This window comes from Delphinus delphis, chromosome 2 (genome assembly GCF_949987515.2).
Source record: "Delphinus delphis chromosome 2, mDelDel1.2, whole genome shotgun sequence".
In the NCBI taxonomy this organism is placed as follows: Eukaryota; Metazoa; Chordata; class Mammalia; order Artiodactyla; family Delphinidae; genus Delphinus; species Delphinus delphis.
Window position 1 is genome coordinate 171581314 of NC_082684.1, and position 21554 is coordinate 171602867.

General features: G+C 47.0%; 1 protein-coding gene across 1 annotated transcript in view; it reads right to left on the reverse strand.

The window, feature by feature from the left end:
- The window catches only part of FAM171A1 (family with sequence similarity 171 member A1), a 125256-nt gene extending 105330 nt beyond the window's left edge, over positions 1 to 19926 (reverse strand). The window contains exon 1 of the mRNA XM_060006295.1: positions 19595 to 19926. Within this exon, the coding sequence (XP_059862278.1) occupies positions 19595 to 19691 (97 nt within the window). The 5' untranslated portion in view covers positions 19692 to 19926. The remainder of the gene's footprint in view (positions 1 to 19594) is intronic.
- Between the last annotated feature and the right edge of the window lie 1628 nt (positions 19927 to 21554).

Below are 21554 nucleotides of genomic sequence, written 5' to 3' on the forward strand. Positions count from 1 at the left end.
ATTACTTAAAACAAACAAACAAAAATGCTCCCAGGTAATTATAACGTCCACCCAGGGTGCACACCCACTGGGAACGCTTTTGTTCCTCACAAGAATGTGAGCACCTTGCAGGTGCGCAGTTTCTTCTGCTTTGCCTCACGCGTGGAAGACTTAATAAATTATTGCTGAATGAAACTGAATGTACTTACATACCAGACAACTTCTACTGCCGTAACAGCTGAGCAATCCCAGGGATAAAGACGGGGCTGCCATTTGCCACGTCATTTTTCCCACTAATCCTGCGACACTGTAACCCTCCAGGTTGAAGGAGGTCCGGTGAAAGAGTGAACCACCTTCTCACTGTTCCTCCATCTTGGGGCTGAGACGTGTTCTACAAGTTCTTAAAGTTGGCAAAGGCAGTGGTTTTCACCAAATCCTAGGAGGTACCTCTGAAACACTACCGTGATTGAAAATAAGAGCCCAAAATGGCAAATCCCAGTAACTAAGTGCCTTCTGCCAGTCATAAGGGTGGCCAGACTTAGTGAATAAAAATGCAGGATGGGGGCTTCCCTGGTGGCGCAGTGGCTGAGAGTCCGCCTGCCGATGCAGGGGACGCGGGTTCGCGCCCCGGTCCGGGAAGATCCCACATGCCGCAGAGCGGCTGGGCCCGTGAGCCAAGGCCACTGAGCCTGCGCGTCCGGAGCCTGTGCTCCGCGACGGGAGGGGCCACAACAGTGAGAGGCCCGCGTGCTGCAAAAAAAAAAAAAAAAAAGGAAGAAAGAAAAAATGCAGGATGCCTGGTTAGTTTGAATTTCAGATGAACGACAAATACTTTTTTAGTGTAATTACGTCCACTGCGATACTTGGACATACATACACTAAAAATTTATTCATTGTTTAACTGCAACGCCACTTAACTGAGTGTCCTGTGTTTTATCTGGCACCTCTGCCAGTAATAGCCCATAAAGAGTCTATTTGTTGCCTTGCGTTACTTTGTTTCAGGAGAAAGAGAGGATGTATTACAAGATAAAAACATTTGAAAACCCTCTGCTTGCTCCCCAACAAAATACTTTGGTCTTCATGGCATAGGAACTGCCCAGAATAGGTTATAAGCAGAATATTCCTCTCTCCCTTTCAAAGAACTGAGTTCTTCAGCTCTGAACAAAGGACAAGGCAGAAAGGAAACTTTTGTTGCTGGCTGCAGCTGAGCAAATTTATCAAACAAAGGAAGCATTCAACTCACACTCTGCATCGCACACACACAAAATTTCAACAAACTATATGCAGAAGGCGGAAACAGTGATGAAATTTTATCTGGCTAATCCTGTAATTATGAAGTTGTATTCCCTGTTTTTGCTCCTGCCAGAGATGGTGGAAAGACACCAGCAGAAAAGGGAGACAGGAGAAGGGAGAAAATCAGCATAATCGGATTTGCTCTTTCAGCAAACACTGAGGACCCCGGGGGAGCCAGGAGTGAGGGGCAGCTCTGGCCTCCAAGGGAGACGGATGGCGGACACGCGCACACAACTGCTCGCTACAGGGCAGCAAGTGTTAGGATGGAGTTTTCTGCTGAACCCTCGGCACCTGGAACAGTGCCTGAAACACCGAAGCATTCATATTCAATATTTGTTGAATAAAGAGCAAAGGTATGTGCACAGACCTGAAGGAGTGGAAGGGGGGACCAGAGATGGCTCCCCAAGGGGATGACACCTGATGCTCTAAGAAGAGTGAAAATGAGTTAATCGGCCAAAAGCATTCTGGCCTGGAGGAGCAGCTGGTGCAAAGGCATGGCAAAGCCCGAGAGCTGGGCTCCCGGGAGTGAAGACATCCATCCACCAAACAGCGAAAGCACAGACAGGCGTTCAAGAGGGAGGCTGGACAGGGGATGGAGACTGGGGAGTCCATCAGGAAGACAGCTGGGAAAGAGGATGCTCTGGGGGTCCACGGAGGGAGCCCTGGATCACATCTTCCTCTCAAGAGGAAGTGGAGGAAAGGAGGGACCCGAAGGAGACTAAGAAAGGGCAACCCCAGCAGGAGGAGAGGAAGCAGGAGAAGCCACTGCCACGGGAGCCCGGACGGCATGTCATGGAGATGGAGAGGCCGGGGTCAAGGGAGAGAGAAAGCAGAGGGTTAAGGGATGACTTGGGGGTGACAACGGAGAGACGTCACAGACAGCAGCATCTGTGGCAATGGGGTGTGAGAAGTGGACAGTCTGAGGGATGACAGGGCCACGGAGGTGCCGTTTCACAGGTGTGTCTTTGGGTGGGAGAGGCCTCAAGATATGCTGAGATGAAGAGGTGGAGCCTCAGGCAGGAAGACCCTGATCATACAGCTCAGGGCTGAAGGCTGGGATGCTGTGGGCCAGGATGGGGCGGGCGGAGCCGAGAGCTTTTCTTAAGCTCCTTTCCCTTGTGTCGCCTCCTCAGCCCCAGATGCCCTACAGGAGGAACTAGCCTTGGCCCAGCTGTGTCTAAAGCCCACTCCCGAGCATTCTGGCTTTCACCTGGGCAAGTGGCACGCTTCCGGAGGCGAGGAAATGAACATTTCAAGAGGTAATTGACTAGGTGATGCAACTCCACCTCGTTCATTTAGAAACACAAAACAAAAATAAAACCCCCATGAGCCAGAAAGACAAAGGTTCACACAGATCAATCATTCTGCTGGTTCCTCTAAGGTCTCTGGGACTCTTCAGGCAGCCAAGAATCTCCACGGAGATAAATTACGAAAAGGTCACCCTGGAATCCTGCTGCCTCGACAGTGCCTGAACCACCTTCTACGCAGGGACAACGAAATAACACAGCTGGGGCAGCTGGCAGCTGTGTTACTGTGTTATCTAGGTGTGGTGCAAAAACCACGTCTTTTGAATAAAACAACTCAAAGATCTACTCAGTCGTTACTCTTTTAAAATAATTATGGAAAAGAAGTCGGGACTCTATATCTCTGAGTAACAACAGTCATTGTTACTGTTATTTCTTTAAATGAGCCCCAAACAGCTGGCAATAAGTGGCTTATTCAAGATGCCATTTGCACAATCTGAAAAAACCACACTACCATAACATGGATAAAAACGTGTAAGCTTCACGGTTTGTAAGAACTGCACTCCACAGAAAAAGAAACGGTATAAAAAGGCAGTTCAATATCAAGTGCAAACTGGAACCAGACCAATATCGGTACTTCTGTTGCTCCTCGAAATTATTTTCATCAGGTCAGAAACATACGCAGTCCAGCTGGAGATGGTCTAAAGGCAGGTTAAAGATAACCGAACGCGTGGGCTTCCCTGGTGGCGCAGTGGTTGAGGGTCCGCCTGCCGATACAGGGGACGCGGGTTCGTGCCCCGGTCCGGGAGGATCCCACGTGCCGCGGAGTGGCTGCGCCCGTGAGCCATGGCCGCTGAGCCTGTGCGTCCGGAGCCTGTGCTCCGCAACGGGAGAGGCCACAACAGTGAGAGGCCCGCGTACCGCGATAAAAAAAAAAAAAAAGCCGATAACCGAACACGAAGTGCACAAATCAGGATCACGGGAGCTGCGGACAGTTTTTATTATGTACATAATTAAGTACATAATAAACATTTTAACTGTATGGATGTTTAAGGATGTGAATACGCACATAGAAAAAGATGTGGAGCCCCTTCCAAGACATCTGTGTCCATCACGACACCCGAGTGGACTACATCACCTACCTTATCTTTTTTTAGTGGTAGGAGTTTATTAATTAATTTATTTATTTTGGCAAGCGGGGCCCACTCTTCATCGCGGTGCGCGGGCCTCTCACTATCGCGGCCTCTCTTGTTGTGGAGCACAGGCTCCAGACGCGCAGGCTCAGTAGTTGTGGCGCACAGGCCTAGTTGCTCCGCGGCATGTGGGATCTTCCTAGACCAGGCCTCGAACCCGTGTCCCCTGCATTAGCAGGCAGATTCTCAACCACTGCGCCACCAAGGAAGCCCCTCTAGGTAGCTTTCTTTAAACTGAGATGTTCAAAACCTAAGGAAAAAGCAGCAGCGCGTTTACCTGGTGGCAGGCGCAGTGGCCGAGTAACAGGGCATATGAGAGGAGCCAGACAAAATGGATTGCTTCCTGGCTCTGCCTCTGTCTGTCTCTAAACATTAGGAACTGACTGGCAGTGGACAGCCTCGCTATTTCAAGTGTGGTCCCTTGCCCAGCAGCATGGTAAGAGCTGCAGCATCTTAGGGGCCACACCGGACCCACTGGACCAGGATGCACGTTGAACCAGACCTGCCAGGGATACACGTCCATACTGGAGTTTGGGCAGCAGTGGTCAGCAGAGCAAGATCGGCTGGCTTTCCTTCTGGTCGTTCCACACCTAAAGGTAATACGGAGACTAGGCACATCACCTCAGGAAGTTATCAAGTGCTCCTTTCATTATATTACATTTCATTGTATAACATTTTTCAGTTGTATTTACCTTTTCTCTAAAGTAACAGAGTCTTCCTTTTCTTTACCCACAGGTCTTTTTTTTTTAATTTTATATTTTTTATACAGCAGGTTCTTATTAGTTATCTATTTTATACTTATTAGTGCATACATGTCAATCCCAATCTCCCAATTCACCACACCACCACCACCCCCTGCCACTTTCCCCCCTTGGTGTCCATACATTTGTTCTCTACATCTGTGTCTCTATTTCTGCCCTGCAAACCTGTTCACCCGTACCATTTTTCTAGGTTCCACATATATGCGTTAACATACGATATTTGTTTTTCTCTTTCTGACCCATAGGCCTTTATTTTTCAAAGTAGTTTGGCTTCATGCTACCGTCTAAGGTAATGTCAACTTTTTATATTATATACACTAATAGGGCGGGGCGAAATGGAAAATGCTTCTCAAGTTCAATTTTAGATATGATTATATAATTTTTTTCCCTCTTCTTTTTTTGGTGACAGTTGTTAATTGACTCGTTAGCAAACCGGTGTTTTCACAGCAAGCTAGGAAGTCACTTAGACCGTTATCCAGAAAGATGACATGTAATTAGAACCACACAGAAGAGGCCAGGGCTGGTGTCAACAAAAGCAAGGAACAGGGCTGCATGCACAGGTGTCCACAGCAGACCTAAGTGTACATGTCTCCGTCGGGAGCAGCAGTCCTACTCGCTGAAGAGCTCACTGCACCCACTGTACTGTAAACCCCGGCAGAGTAGCGGTCATGAATCTATTTTACACTGCCTGACAAAGAGTAGGAGGGGGTTAATAAATACCCATGAATGAATGAGTGAATAAAGGAACAGCTCTTAAATCCGGGCTCTCCCGACAACACTCTGCACCTTACCTTTCAATTCATGCAAAAGTGAGGGAATTAAAGTGACCTCCTGATTCCCAAGCAGCCACTCCCTACACTGAGAAGTCTCCCCATTGCTCCCATGAGGACCACCAGAGGGGCCTTTTCCTCTGGGAACTAAATCGCTCCCAACCCGTCACTACAATAGTTACCATCAGCTCCTTTATCTCGATCACTTCTGGACTTGGAAAGATAAACACAGCACATTCAATCACTCTTACACAAACTAAGATCTAGGCATAAGTGGTTATTTTCAACAATGGGAGTAATCTCCAAAATATACAAACAGTGCACGCAGCTCAATAACAAAAAAGCAAACAGCCCAATCAAAAACAATGGGCAGAAGATCTAAATAGACATCTCTCCAAAGAAGACATAAAGATGGCCAAAAAGCACATGAAAAGATGCTCAACATCTCTAATTATTAGAGAAATGCAAATCAAAACTACAATGAGGTATCACCTCACACTGGTCAGAATGGCCATCATCAAAAAGTCTACAAACAATAAATGCTGGAGAGGGTGTAGAGAAAAGGTAATCCTCCTACACTGTTGGTGGGAATGTAAATTGGTACGCCCACTAAGGAGAACAGTATGGATGTTCCATTAAAAACCAAAAATGAAGCTACCATATGATCCTGCAATCCCACTCCTGGGCATATATCCAGGGAAAGCTGTAATTCGAAAAGATACATGCATCCTAATGTTCACTGTAGCACTATTTACAATAGCCAAGACAAGGAAGCAACCTAAGTGTCCATCAACACTTAGGATGAATGGGTAAATAAGATCTGGTACAAATATACAATGGAATACTACTCAACCATACAAAAGGCTGAAATAATGCCATTTGCATAGATGCACCGAGAGAATATCATACTAAGTGAAGTCAGACAGACAGAGCCAAATATCATAATCACTTATATGTGGAATCTAAAAAAATGATACAAACGAACTTATTTACAAAACAGAAACAGACTCACAGATTTAGAAAACATGGTTACCAAAGGGGAAAGCTTAGCAGGGAAGGATAAATTAGGAGCCTGGGATTAACATGTACACACTACAATATATAAAATAGATAATAAACAAAGACCTACTGTATAGCACAGGGAACTCTACTCAATACTCAGTAATAACCTATATGGGGTCTTCCCTGGTGGTCCAGTGGTTAAAAGTCCTTCTTGCAATGCACGGGATGCTGGTTCGATCCCTGGTTGGGGAACTAAGATCCCACACGCTGAGGGGCAACAAAGCCCACGCGCCGCAACTACAGAGCCCTCGCGCCCTGGAGCCTGCATGCCACAACTAGAGAGAAGCCCCCTCACTGCAACGAAGAGCCCGTGCAGTGCAACCGAGACCTGACGCAGCCAATAAATAAATAAATGAAATAACCTATGTGGGAAAAGAATCTGAAAAAGAATAAACGTATGTATAACTAACTCATTTTGCTGTACACCTGAAACCAACACAAAATTGTAAATCAACTATACTCCAATATAAAACTTAAAACAACAACAAGAAAACACCAAAGTCTCCTCCTTCTGCGGCTGAAATTGACTTTAAGGAGGCTGACCTTTCTGTGCCCTTTTGGTTGCTGTGAGGCGGATACTTTCTCTTAACTGAAAAAGCAAGAATAAGAATGGGGGGGAAAAGGAAAGGAGATGGGGAACAAAGACCAGTAACTGCCTTCTAAATAAATTACACATGATTAGCAGAGGAGGCTCAGGTTACAGAAAGTTATGCTGCAAAAGCCAGAGCCTTTGATGTTGGACTATGTGGTTGAAGATTAACCAACCAAGCAGAATAGATGGGAAAAGAGGTTTTATAATAACTGGGGAGAGGAAGACAGATAGGCGTGGCAACCAGTTCACAGACTTAAGAATAACACCCACTACTCAATATGCCCCGTGGGATGAGACATGAGTTTATTAGCAAATTCAGCAACTCCACTGATACTTTTTCCAACAAAAGAAAAAAAGCAGCTCTTTTTCCAATGCTTTATCGATAAACTCGGAAGACCTCGTTGCGGATGACGCCATTATCCTTATGTCCCCCCCAAGAGCTACGATTCACATGGATGGGGGTGTGGCCCTGGGTGTGCCTCCCTGCCAACCTTCTCTACATGATTAATTCTTAGCCTTCAAACCCCGGCTCCAAAGCCTCTTCCCTGGGAAAGACTCTCGGGCAGCCCAGCCAGTCATTCCCTTCCCTGCAACCCTGCACGCTTTGCTTTTTGCTTATCCCTGTTTTCCCCTCATGGAAGCTTGAGTTCCAGAAAAGAGGGGCTGGGTCTTAATTATCTTTGCAAATTATCTCAGAAACAGTGAGTGTGAATCCCTAGAACAACTGAGAGACACGCTAAGAGGAGAGCAGAGGAGGGTGTGCGGGTGGGACCTCCACCTCCACGGTGTACCAGCACATGACTGCAAGCCACATTGCTTTTCATGTATAAAAAGGAATAATCTCTCTCCCAAATACCTCTCAGGATTATGAGGAACAAAACAGATAATGGCTCTGAAAGCACCTGAAAATCTAATGGATCCTATAAATTTAAGATAATAACATCAATGTTTTGGTGGTGAAAGGTAAGGCAAGCAGACTCTCTGTTGGATGGATGGGTGAACCGATGGGTGGGTATAAAGATGGGTAGATGGATAGATAGGTGGGTTGATAGATGGATGGATGGGTGGATGAGTGGATAGATGGGTGGATGGGTGGATGGGTGTGTGGGTGGATGGATGGATGGATGAATGGATAGGTGGGTGGGCAGACAGATGGGTGTGGAGATAGGTGAGGGGAAGGGTGTAAAAAGAATGGCTAATCAGCCATGAAGCAGCTAACAGAGAGATAAGGTGAGGAAGCATCTAACTTCAAGTCTTTCCAGACCATTCTCTCAGGTAAACATCTCCCTAGGGATTCTGAATTTAGAAATGGGAAGATAGGAGCAGGGAATAGCTTCACCTAATTAACAAAATGTTATCTAACGAGTACACATAAACAACAGCCCTGGTCTAAGAGCTGGCAACTCCTTTCTCATACTTACTTAGCATTCATATAGTATTTTAACATGTATTGATTTGGAATGCATAAGTTTAATATTTAATGTGACATCTAATAGATTTCCATCAAGACACTCAAAGAACCATCATTACAGGCAATGATTCTATCTTTAAATTTAAAAAGGCAAATGAGGTTTATCAAGATAGTTTCAAAAAACTGGTTCAAACAGTAGGGGAGAAAGTTCATAATAGGAGCATTTCTATCAAATTTAACTTCAACTAAAAACCTACGTTACAGCACAAGAATCAGTTCTAAAGAAAATACAACTTGTGCATGAAAAGCCATTTTAACAGTCTGCTCTGCCCAGAGGTGAGGGAGCTAAAAGGATCGCTTTCTGGGTCTCATTTCACTAGGCAGTCTTTAAGTTTACAGGAAAGGAAAAAATGTATCCATAAGAGTATTTGCCAAGGAACGTTGTTTAGGAAGGAGACCTAATTTTGCTGTGGCCGTACTAGTAACATTGGGACAATCCTGCAGGTACTCTGCCTGGAGAGCAGAGCCATATTTTAAGAGGGCTCCCTGGGCTCCAGCAGATGGGCTGTAAACTTGACCAGACTGCAGACACTGTGTCCTCCCCACTCACCAGTTGACTGCATTAACTTCTCTATCCCTTTCCCATATGCTTTCTCACACAGCCACAAACATGTCTAGCAGATGGTAGGTAACAGAGAAAGAAACTGATCAGCTGAGCAAAAAGTGAAAACCCTGGTTCTAAAGAAGGCATCTAAAAACCAATCTCCTCCAACCTCTGATTAAATGGGAATATTTTAAATAATCAAATGACGTGAAACACAAGTAACTTCTTTCACGCCATCCTCAAGAAGCACTGCCCTCTTGTATTACAATATTTAGAATAACAGACCTACATGGATCTAATGCTATTCTGTTTTCCTAACTCGGAATAATCACAGACTTTCTTAATATCAAAAAATATTGAGACAATAATAGAGCGACCAGCAACCCTCAGAGGATGATTTTTCTATCACATTAAACACCAAACCAATGCTGGGCTCTGAGGGTCCACATTCAGGCGTCGGACTGAATACTCCTATCTCGTGAGCATCACAGCAAGAAAATGTTCTAAGTTCGGAAAAAATCCTTTCCTTTTATAAAATCTCTATTTTAATATAAACAACAGAAAGGCTATTTATGCCACTAAATCTGTCTGTCTGGGTAGAAGTCCAAAGAACTCAAAGGACCTGGGGAAAGTACCTTCGCTGAAAGTACCAACAGTATATACAGCAGGGAAGCCGTACACAGGTGTCACTGTTCTTTATGTGGATACAGCTTCTAAAAAAAACAGCAGGCAGCTCTGAAATAGACTAAAAATTAGGAAAGGCCATATGAGGGAAGAAACAGAACTGAAAAAAGAGGACCTGACTCAAGCACCCACTTCTTCCCAAATCCCAGTGAGGATTTCTGGGATGGCTCAGTTCTGTGAAATCTATATGCAGACATGCACGTGCATCTGCAACACCCAATGTACCTTTCTATAGGTTAATGGCACAAGCAGAGGAAATAAGGGGACAATCCTATCTGGTCTCAATTTCCAAATGATATACCCAGTCTTTGGGGGTGATTTTAAATCTCAAGAAATTTCACTTTTTACAGCAGGTCATCTCTTGGTATGCTCAACTCTGATTCAAAATATCTGACTTCTGTGAATAGATATGTCTAGAACTTTATTATTATCTTAACTTTAAAAAAGACTATTAGACTATGAGGAATTGAATCAATATACTCGTGACTCAAAAGGGTTAATGAAATGTCCCAAGTAACTTCTAGAAGCTGCTTAGTCATTTTAAGAGATCCTGGTACTTGCTGGAGTGTATCGACTCTTGCACCTTCCAACTGGCATATATGTTTAGGGTTTTTTTTTAAATTAATTAATTATTTTATTTTTGGCTGCGTTCGGTCTTCATTGCTGTGTGCGGGCTTTTCTCTAGTTGCGGCAAGAGGGGGGCTACACTTCATTGTGGGGCACAGGCTTCTCACTGTGGTGGCTTCTCTTGTTGTGGAGCACAGGCTCTAGGCATGTGGGCTTCAGGAGTTGCAGCACACGGACTCAGTAGTTGTGGCTCACGGGCTCTAGAGCACAGGCTCAGCAGTTGTGGCGCACAGGCTTAGTTGCTCCGCGGCATGTGGGATTTTCCCAGACCAGAGCTCATACCCGTGTCCCTTGCATTGGCAGGTGGATTCTTAACCACTGTGCCACCAGGGAAGTCCCTGTTCAGGTTTCTTTTAAAGAGGAGAACAGGCACTGAAACAGCCCTATATAACCTCTAGTTTTGCACTGGTAGGATGCAAATAATAGACTCTGGAAGGGTTATTTTTGTTTTCTTTTTCTCTCCTATTCCTTCTCTACCCTGACACACACACACACGCACACGCACACGCACACGAGGGTGGGGACCTCATGAATGGGATTAGTGCCCTGATTAAGAAGAGATCTCAGAGAGCTCCCTCACCCGTTCTGCTATGTGAGGACACAGCAGAAAGATGGCCATCTATGAATCAGAAGTGGGCTCTCACCAGGCATCGCATCTGCAAACACCTTGATCTTGGACTTCCCAGCCTCCCAAACTGTTGAGAAATAAACTGCTGCTGTTTATAAGCCAACCAGTCTATGGTATTCTGTTACAGCTGCTTGGATGGACTAAGACACCCCCTTTTAGTCTTTATTTCAGAAGAAAGTATGATCAATATCCCTGCAAGGTACTCATCCAAATCATTAATAAAATATTATTAGAAATCAACTATAAATTATAAATAATCAAATTAAGAATAGGCAAATAAATAGAATGTTGTTAATAATAAAATAGAGACCCAAGTTACACGTGCTTTAGTTCTCTCTGTTAAGATAGATTTCCATTCACAAATGCTTGTCGTTGACCCTTCTCTCTTAAGAGGAGAGATCTAAGTGCTAATTGTGAGGCTGAGGAAACAAGGCACAGCCACACTCGACTACACCCAGTATAAAGTCATCCACAAGACTGCTACTAATTACTGGTTTGAAATCAGAGGTCTGACTAATGTGATTCACCTTATGGATTGAGGCTAGCTTTCATCAGAGCATTTATGTCTTTAGTTCAGCTCTGTCAAAACTACATTAAAAATCTTTCCTTCAATACGAATTCAATAATTTTTCTATTCGAATTCTGAGCTCTAAGAAGTCTAGGCCAATGAAACGTTCATTTGACTTGGACATGGTTGCCTCTTCTCATTACACTCAGGCTTCTCTATCCCTGTGGGGTACAGCTCAAAACAAAACAAATAAGAAACAAACCGATCTTTTACAAACTCAGTACTCACTTCCAAGTTAATTTCTCCTAAGCCAGCTTTTCCAACACCACTGGCTACTTCCCACAATCCCAAAAGATCTTGCCAGTTCTCATATTTGAGTATGTTTATATGTTTTATATAAAGTTAAGCTTCAATTAAGGGCTCAAACTATTTGAACATATTAAATCCATATTTGATCATCTCACCACCCCACCCTTTGTAAGTACTGGGAGTTTTACCTAATTGTTTCTGCAATTATTATTCAGAGCTTCAGCTGATACTGGAAATCACTACAGAACCAACACTGTCTAACCAATACTGCCCCTGCTTCAATATTTGATCACCTAAAGGACGTGTCTCACCTAACTTACAACTTTGAGGAGCACTAAGTGATGTTCTGTGTGCTTATGCTCTCTCAAATACAACTTCCTGTGGCCTACTGTGGGCAAGTCCTCGAAATTTCTAGAAATAAACATCACAGACAACTTACAGCTGTATTTTACTCATGCAACTGTTAACGGTTTCATGTTAAGAGATTCTTGCCTAATTACATTAAAGTACCTTGGTGATGTCCTTAATTTATTTTTCCATTTCTTCTTCAATTGGATTGTAAAATGTGAAAAAGTAAGCACCCCTAAAGAATCAAGCTTACCCCAAAATATACTGTCTCCTCCACAGTACCCTTTTTTTTTTTTTTTTTTTTTGCGGTACGCGGGCCTCTCACTGTTGTGGCCTCTCCCGTTGCGGAGCACAGGCTCCGGACACGCAGGCTCAGCGGCCATGGCTCACGGGCCCAGCCGCTCCGCGGCATGTGGGATCCTCCCGGACCGGGGCACGAACCCGTGTCCCCTGCATCGGCAGGCGGACTCTCAACCACTGCGCCACCAGGGAAGCCCCAAAGAACCCTTTTTTCGTCTAACAAGTGTTTAGCATACTGTTTTCATACAGTAGACATTTCACATTTAGTATTTTAAGAATGGAAAAGGGGAGCATGGCTGTGAGTGAAGGGAAGTGAGGTTGTACAACCATGACCCAGGGGACAACGATGGAACATTCTAGCCGGAGGGGGTGATCTCAACCCGGCGAAGAACGGAGCTAAAGCTGGAACAGGCACATGAGGAAAGGCCAGACGTCATAATTTAGATGCCATACTTTGGGCAACGGGAAGAGAGTTAACGTGTCTCTGCAGGAGAGAAACATGAATTAAAATGGTGTTTGAAGAGGGCCACGTGGAAAGAGCCTGGGTTGAAAGAACAGACTGAAACAGAGGGAGAAAGACACGCTGCTTTACACAAGTACCTGGAAGGGAAAATGAAGAGAGATGAGTGAAGGAATGTTGATGAGATGGGAGGGGAAGGCAAGAATGATGCCTTAACATGAGGCAAGGTCTTCGGCCTGCAAATAAGGGAGTCATTCTCTCCCTTTCTCCAGTCTTTGTTTACCTTTAGGCTAAAGCCCTGAACTCGAGATGGGTCAGGCTTCTGTCCATTCTTGGGTCTGCTCCTCAGGAGGAGACACTTCATTATCCTTCCCCTTCTCCCATCCCCACATCACTCCACCAAGTGGCCAGCGACCCCCGCAGTGGTGGCTCCCTTCTCTGGGCTAAGGTGAACGTTAGTCTTTTGCTCCCAGCGGGATAGGAACTGCAGGAGACCAAGCAGTCTCCCTCTTCCTGCATTCTGCAATCGGGGCAGTGTTGAGGATTATTTGGGTGTTTCCATACTGCTCTATCCTCCACCTGCAGGAGGCGTCTTTTTTTTTTTTTTTTAATTTTATTGGAGTCTAGCTGCTTTACAATGTTGTGTTAGTTTCTGCTGTACAGCAAAGTGAATCGGCTGGACATATACATATATCCCCTCTTCTTGGATTTCCTTCCCATTTAGGTCACCACAGAGCATTAGAGTTCCCTGAGCTATACAGTAGGTTCTCATTAGTTATCCATTTTATATATAGTAGTATATATATGTCAATCCCAATCTCCCAGTTCACCCCATCCCCCTTCCCTGCAGGAGGCATCCTTAATGGTTCTGGGGGTTCCAGGCCCCCGAGCTGGTGGGGCTCACTGGCCCAAGAGAGGCAAAGAAACATCAAGGGGATGTGCTGAGCCTCTGAGACAACACTGGGAGGCCGTTCCACGTTGGGGGTCCCCTATCATTTTATTATACGATGGCTTCGGGGGCTGATGGTGACATTCAGTCGTAACTTTCTTTTACCTCATTTAGTTACTGATAGGTATGTTTCGACAAAGATTAGAGCCAAGTGAAGCCAAATTTCTAAAAGAGGCGATCGCTTCTCCCTGCAGGTGTGAGTAATCCCCGCGCTAGAAGGAATACCGATAATTGCATGCACCTTGCTTGCAAATAAAAGTCACAGCCCACTGAGCTCCTCTGGAAAAAAAAATCGTTATTTTGGTGGTGATGGTGGGAAGGCCCTTTAGGCTCTCCCCAAGGGCCCCCAACAGGGTTGCAATTTGGCAGAATTTTGTTAAACAGATGCAAAAAGCCTCCAAATGTTATCTTCAGCAGCTTGGTCCCCCAAAGTGGTCCAAGCTGTACCATTACCCTGGCTGTATGGGTGCATCATCTCTCACAGTCCTTGGGGGTCAGTCTCTGTACTGGTTTCCTATTGCTACCATAGAAAAGTACCACAACTCAGTGGCTTCAAATAACATGAATTTACTATCCTATAGTTCTGGAGGTCAGAAGCCCCAAATCAGCATCACGGAGCTAAAGCCAAGACGTTGGCAAGGCAGCATTCCTTCTGGAAGCCTTAGGGGAGAATCCACTTCCTCGCCTTTTGCAGCGTCCGGAGGCCGCCTGCATTCCCTGGCACTGTCTTCCTGGCCAGCAGTGAAACATCTTCACCGTCTCTGGCTCTGACCCTCTGCTTGCGTTGTCACATCTCCTTCTCTGACTCTGATCTTTCTGCCTCCCTTTTATAATCCCGAATAATCTTCCCATCTGAAGATCCTTAACCTAATTAGCTCTGCAAAGTCCCTCTTCTCACGTAAAGCACTACTGTATTCTCTGGTTCCAGAGATTAGGACATGAACATTTTTCGAGGCCATGACTCCACCTTCCACAGGGTCTGTGCGGCTAGAGAACACCATTGTCTGAGGTCCCCTCACTTCTTTGGGCCTGGGTTTCCTCACCTGCAGAACAAGAAGTATAAACTTGACCAAGAAGCGCCTTCTGATACTATATAAACGCACCTACCTGGATCTAAAGACATCTACATAAATGTGCTCTATATATGCACCCTTACAATGACCAACTGTATGGATTATAAGGTAGAGGAAGGATCTAAGGGGACACCCAGATTTTGAGTCCAGTTTAATAGAGAACTTAAGGTAAGCTGGACTGGAGAAGGAGGCTGGCAGCTGAGGAGTTTGAGGTCAGCTTCCTGCGCTGAATGGAGACGTCCAGTAGCTTGTTGGACAGAAGGAACTAGAGCAAGAGAGAGAAAAGTTGGAGTCATCCACGTAATAGGGTTTAATTACTGGAATCTCTATGGGTTAATAGATCCTGCAAGGGGTAAATGAAAGAAAAATAGGCAAATGTTTGCAGCCTCACTTTTATCTGAGAGGAAGAGGAGCTGCAAACATTTCAAACAGAGGCTTGATCAGAGGAAGGTGGAGTCGCCTTAAATACGCAGAATAAACTGTTTATTTTAAGGAAACTTATTGTGAAACCCTTTCTAAAGTGGTTAATTGCCTCAAATGTTGCCTATTTACAAGTTTGACTTTACAAAAGTACGTAATGGTTTTCTGAATGTAGGGCACACCATCGGGTCACAATATAGAATTTTTAAGAACGATCACTTCTTATAACGAGTTGGTCTATTTAGGGTGCCGAAGCTTAATTTAAAAAGTACTGTTAAAATACATTCACTTCCGTTTTTGCTGGAACTGAATAATTTAGCCAGGACTGTGGTCTTTAAAGGTCCGGAAGTCATATATAAAAGCAAACTATAAAAGCATTACTGATGTATATGTGTTATCACAGGGCAAATTCTTCCAACTAGATTTCTGAAATGTTTTTATATTCAATTTTTCCTTCAATATAGAGTATTATACACGTCTGTTGCCTGTCCAACTTATTTCCGTGTGCCTTTTCAGTAAGCAGTATTTAATAAAACTACTAAATTAGCATTGGCCAACAATAATGAAAATAAACAGATTTACAGACATATCAGTAATTTGTTTAAAATGAAGGCTTGATTAAAACTGAGAAAGTACCTTCACTTGAAAGCTATTAGTTCGGAAATCCATGCAATATTTTCTTTCTTTTGGTTAGGTTTCTAAGCTAATAAGCTGTAAGTTACCAAGCATTACAGGACAAGTACAAATAGGATACAAAAATAATTCTTAAACTCATCTCAAAGACTTTGCCAGAAATTCCCTAGACATTGCTGTTGCTTCTGCATAGAATTCCCACACCTGGCGTGCAAGGAAGTCCAGAGGTCTCGGTAAGTTCAAGTCCTGCAGTTTCCCAGGATGTGAGCCCATGAGTTTTATTTAGATGTTATGCTCTTAATATACTGTCAGCATAAGTCATGCCTGTTGGATAATCCTCCTGATAGCTTACATCCCTTCCTGGTCTTTCAACTGATCACGATGTTCTAAAAACCGAAATTTGAATTTGGCCAGGAATAGACCTTTTGCAGAGAAGAGAGACAGCCAACCATTCACCTCAAATGTTATGATAGATTGTAGCTTTTCTGAGAGGAACAAAAAAATAGCACATCATTGCAAAATACTTTACTGTTAGAGAATAAGCAGCAACCTAGCTCTGACCTTTCTTCTGGCACATAAAGAGAGTGCTGGGGTTCAAGAATACATGTCATAGAGCACGTCTGCACAGCTTACCACTCTTCAAGTAGGGGCCCCCTCTATCAAGCTGGTCTTAGCGCACAGTTGTGTAAGAGGTGGAGAAAGTCAGAATTAGTAGATACTTGTGAATAACGGTTTCTATAAATTCCCAGGAAAAAAATTAGATACTATGACCACTTTAGGGCAACTCAAATGGAAACACTTCATAAAAACACGCAATCATATGCTGGAGTTGGTTCAAATTCATGACCAGCAAAGCCAAGCCTCATGGTGACAGCTAACTGTTGCCTTTGAAATCCCTTTGCTGATTCAAAGCAGCTACAGTAGGGAGAGCCAAACTTTAAATTTTATCTTGAATATATAAAGAGCAAAGTGATGCCGAGAAATTTTGCAGATGTTAGTTTCCTCTGACATAACAAGGATTCATTTAAAAAGGAAGGTGTCATTTAGGCCTAGGAATCTAATTGGGGTGCTCTGGCCCATGATTTACGTGTTTGAGGTCTCTAAGTAGTTTTTCCTAATCTAAATTTGGTTGGTGCATAACATCTATGTGAGCACAATGCATGTTCAAAGTATGATTCGTAGGGACTTCCCTGGCGGTCCAGTGGTTAGGACTCCCTAACCACTTCCACTGCAGGGGGGCATGGGATTGATCCCTGGTCAGGGAACTAAGATACCACAAGCTGCGCAGCCAAAAAAAAAAAAAAAAAAGTACGATTCATGGAACAGTTTCTACAATAAAAGCAAAACTCTTACAAATTAGGTTTCTGGGCAGGTAAGCATGAAGTTTTTTTCTTAAAGTGTATGCATGGTGCCCTTTAGTATATGCACTAGCTGTCTTCAATCCTTTACTCTTTCTTTCAACACAACCTGAGCACCAGCTCTGTGCAAAACCCTCTACAACCTGCTGCGGAAAATGCAAAGTGGAATCAGAGATAGCATTTGTCTTCGTGGTGTATGTGATCCCGGAGAGCAGAGAAGACATGAATTTTAAAACTATGTTACGAGATAAATTTCAAAATGGTCTGAAGAACTCAGTGGGGTGAAGGCGACCTTCTACAGTTAGAGGAGCAATTGTCCATTCCCTGAAAACACGGAACTAGTTCAAAATCCAGATGCCAGGTAGTGAGACCCTGAGTTCTAGCAGAGCTCCTGGGCTCAGCTCTTTAAAAAGCCATCCTACCCAAACAAGGAAGTAATCCTGGGGAAAAATATTCCAAGATACTTGATCTCCCACTCCAAACACACAATATACTAAGGTACTCCTAGCTGTGCATAAACATCTCACAGCTTGACTTTTTCTCACTCACCGCACAGAATATTCCATTTCTGAGACTTTAGTTACCAGATAAAATATTTAGCAGCAAGCTCTCTGCAAAATGTGGTGTTTGACCTAGACCTAGTAGGTTTTTTGCATGACTTTTTTGTTCCAGTTAAGGCTATGCTTTCCCCTATTTTATAAGTGCACAAACTTAATGTTTCCATATCCCTATTCCAAGTGCAAAACAAAAAATTCCACCCATTCTTTGGAATTAATGGCCTCGTTGAAACACAAATATCATATTCATTGACACAGCTGATTCAAAGAGCAGTAGGGGATTAATGAAAGAGGCTACAATTCAACACTGCTGAGCTAATGTCCTAAACATTCATTTCCTACATGAAGAGACAGTCTTTTCTGTACCTTGTCAATGTTCCCCCTTCCGTAATGTACATTACTAAGTTTATACACAACTCAGAATGGTCTTGTCCCATCACAGCTATAGAAAAAGCGACGCATGAAAGAGACTCCAGCAAATGATACAGCAAGCGATGAATATGAAAACCTTGAATTCAACATGTAGGTAACAAATCAAACCCCAACCGACTGTGGGTAGGAACTCCCTTCCCTGTCTCAACATGAGAGGTGGAAAACCACCTGGGTTCTCTGCTCCCAGGCACTCCCGGGCTCTGGGTTCTGAATATTTGCCATAAGGAAAGAGGGCGAGCATATGGAAAAGGGCGTAAGGCAGGGTCCTAGCAAGAGGATGGAGCGAGCTGGGATGGAGCGCTCCCCGTGCATTCCGTCTGCTGGGCGGACTTCACAGAACACACACCTTTCCTCGAGGAAAGGACGCGGGCAAGGAGTCTGGGGGTCGGGGTGCGGGTGAGGGTCTCCAGGGCTGCAGGGAAACCCTCCCGGGAGACCAGAGAGGCCCAGCGAGGCCCGGCATTGGTGTCCTGTGTGAACGCCAGATGTGCATCCACGGCGGCCTCACTCACCCTTTCGAAAAACCAGGCAACAGAGAAGCCCTCGATTTCGACCGCACAAACCCGTGCAAAGGAACCTTCGGGCTTCCCCCCCAAACAAATTCTTATTTTGAAAACAAAAGACAGGCTCGTGGCCATTCTCAGAGGCGAGCACACTCCTCCCAGGGTTGGAAAGCATATTTGCAGAGGCCAAAGATTAGACAAAAGCCTTGAGCTGGCGACACACAGCCGTGGAAATGATTTTTTTTTAAAAATTGATTAGGGCCTCCCAGTTCCAATTCTTTCTCCCCTTCCGGGGATGATTCCTGGGCCGCCGAGCAGAGCCCTTAAGGCCTGTTAAAGACGTCGCATCGGGAGGGGGAGGAGACCCCGAAACTTTCCCAAACTGCGGCAGGCTGGAGGCGGGCAGCGGCCGCGGACCTCGGGGTCCCGGGGCGCAGGGGGCACCCCAGGGGCGGCGGCCACCCCCTCGACCGCCGCAACAAAAGGGCCGAGCGTAGCCTTCGCGATCGGGCTTCGAGAACCGAGCCCCGAGGTGGGGAGCGGGCGATGGCGACCCGGGGTCTGCCGTTCTCGCCCGGGCGAAGGAGATGGTGCCGCGTGTCCGCGGCGCGCATAAAGGACCCTCGGATACATCCACACCAGCCACGCGAGGCGGCAACAGCTGATGCCACCCGCACCCCGGCGGCCCGCGGCCCCCCGGGAGCGTCTGCCCGGGTATCTCGGCGCCCCCGGGCGGCGCCGCCCCCTCGGGAGCGCGGCGCTGGGGCTGCAGGCCCGGTGGCGGCGGCTCGGGCTCGGGCGGCCGCGGCGACACAATGCGGCCCCGGAGCCCCGCCGCCGCCGCCGCCTCTGCAGCAGGCCCGCGGCCGACACAAAGCCCGCCGCCGCGCACCGACCTTGGGCTCCGGCGCCGGGTTCCCGCAGCGTCTTGGTCACCGCCTTCCAGACGTTGCAGCCCAGCAGGCAGAGCAGGAGCGCCGCCGACCTGCTCATCTCCGCGCCGCAGGGCCCCGGGCGGCGCGGGCTGGCCGACCACCGGCTCGGAGCGGCGCGTCAGGGGCAGCCGGCCGCCGCGCCTCCCTCCATATCGCCTGGCTCCGCGCGCGCCGGGCCCGCCGCCCGATTGGCCGCGCCCCCGCCCGGCGCGGCGCCGGGCCCCGCAGCCCACGGCCGCTCCCGCCTCCGCGCGCCCCGGTGGGTTTCCCCGAAAGAGCCGCCGCCGCGCCTCCGCCGCCTCCTTAACCCCTTCGCGCCCCGCCCGCGGCGGCGCCCAGGCCCCGGGCCGTGGTGCCACCTGGCGGCCGCGAGCCCACGTGCCCCGCCCGCCCGAGCGGCCACCCCCTCGGGTCCGCCCCGCGCGCCACCCGGTCTCCCGGGAGCAGTGAACGCGACCTTGGCGTCCAGACCGCCCCGCCACCCCCCTACCTCGCCTCTTGGGAAAGACGGTAGCTGCCTTTCAGGCCGAAACCCTCGCACCAGGTTAGCTGATGGCCCTCTCGGTTTGCGCAGGAGCGCGGCATCCTGCAGCTCTGCCTGTCCCGATCCACCCAGGAACCCCAGGGGAGATCTGACACCCAACGCCGAAGGTCGGCGGGAATAGAATCCCCCAGCCCGGGTACACCGTACGTTGGCGGCCCTCAGCGCCTGCGTGTTGACAGGCAAACATCTCCAGGCTGTGTTGGGCTTGGATGTTTCTAGAAGGTTACGGCGGGGAGGAAATTTACACTTATTGAGGCCCTAAGTACTTGTTATTTCCCACTTTTATCTTCATAATATAGGAACTCAGAGGTAGGTATTGCTATCCCCATTTACAGAGGAGAAAATCGAAGCTAGGGAGGGTTAAGGAATTTGTCCTTAATAAGTAGCTGGTGGGTGACAGAGACAAGGTTCTAATAAGACAATCATCCTGGCCCCAGGGCTGAAACTCTCCGCGAGAGCCTCAGGCTTCCTTGAAGCTGAGGTACCCACCCACCCACCAACTTCCATTCTTTTTTTTTGCGGTACGCGGGCCTCTCACCGTTGTGGCCTCTCCTGCTGCGGAGCAACAGGCGGACGCGCAGGCTCAGCGGCCATGGCTTACGGGCGCAGCCGCTCCGCAGCATGTGGGATCCTCCCGGACCGGGGCACGAACCTGTGTCCCCTGCATCGGCAGGCGGACTCTCAACCACTGCGCCACCAGGGAAGCCCCAATTTCCATTCTTTAACTCCCTCTTGTCTGTGTACCTTCCTCCATATAACCCTCATGTCCCCCTGACTCTCTCCACCCCATCTCCCAACCAGCACTGCAGGGACCCTGGGACCTCTGCCCGGGACCGCCGATCTGGGGAAATCCACACCAGGCTCACTAGAGGCCCCGTGCTGCCTCCAGAACGGTAGGCCAGAGGAGGGTTATTATCGTAGTTTTATAATTGGGCATTAAGGTATGGCAGGCACTGTACCAAAAAGAGAATGAAGGATGGCGCTTGCCCAGTTGGCTTATTAGAGACAAGTCATTGTGAGACACAATAAAACCAGGAGGAGGGGAAGCCCCTGTGGGTGTTAGCGGCACCCTCAGGACCAAGGCTGCAATTAGTGCAAATTGGGCACCTGCACAGGGTGGCAGGTAGTCGGGAAGGTGGCAAAGAAGACCCACAATTAGGGACTGCCTGATGCCTCCTCCTCTAACTTCCAGCGTCAAAGCCTTAGGGTAATTCCAGGGTACACATCAGAGCCAGGGGAGGGGAGCATAGAGAGGACCATGCAGATCAGTCGGTCCTCAAGTCCAGCTTGGGTTCCTGCCCCCAGGAGCACGAAGAGTGCAGGCCAGCTAGCTTGCTTGGTGGAGGATGGCTTTTGGAGCAGGGCGGACCCAAAGTT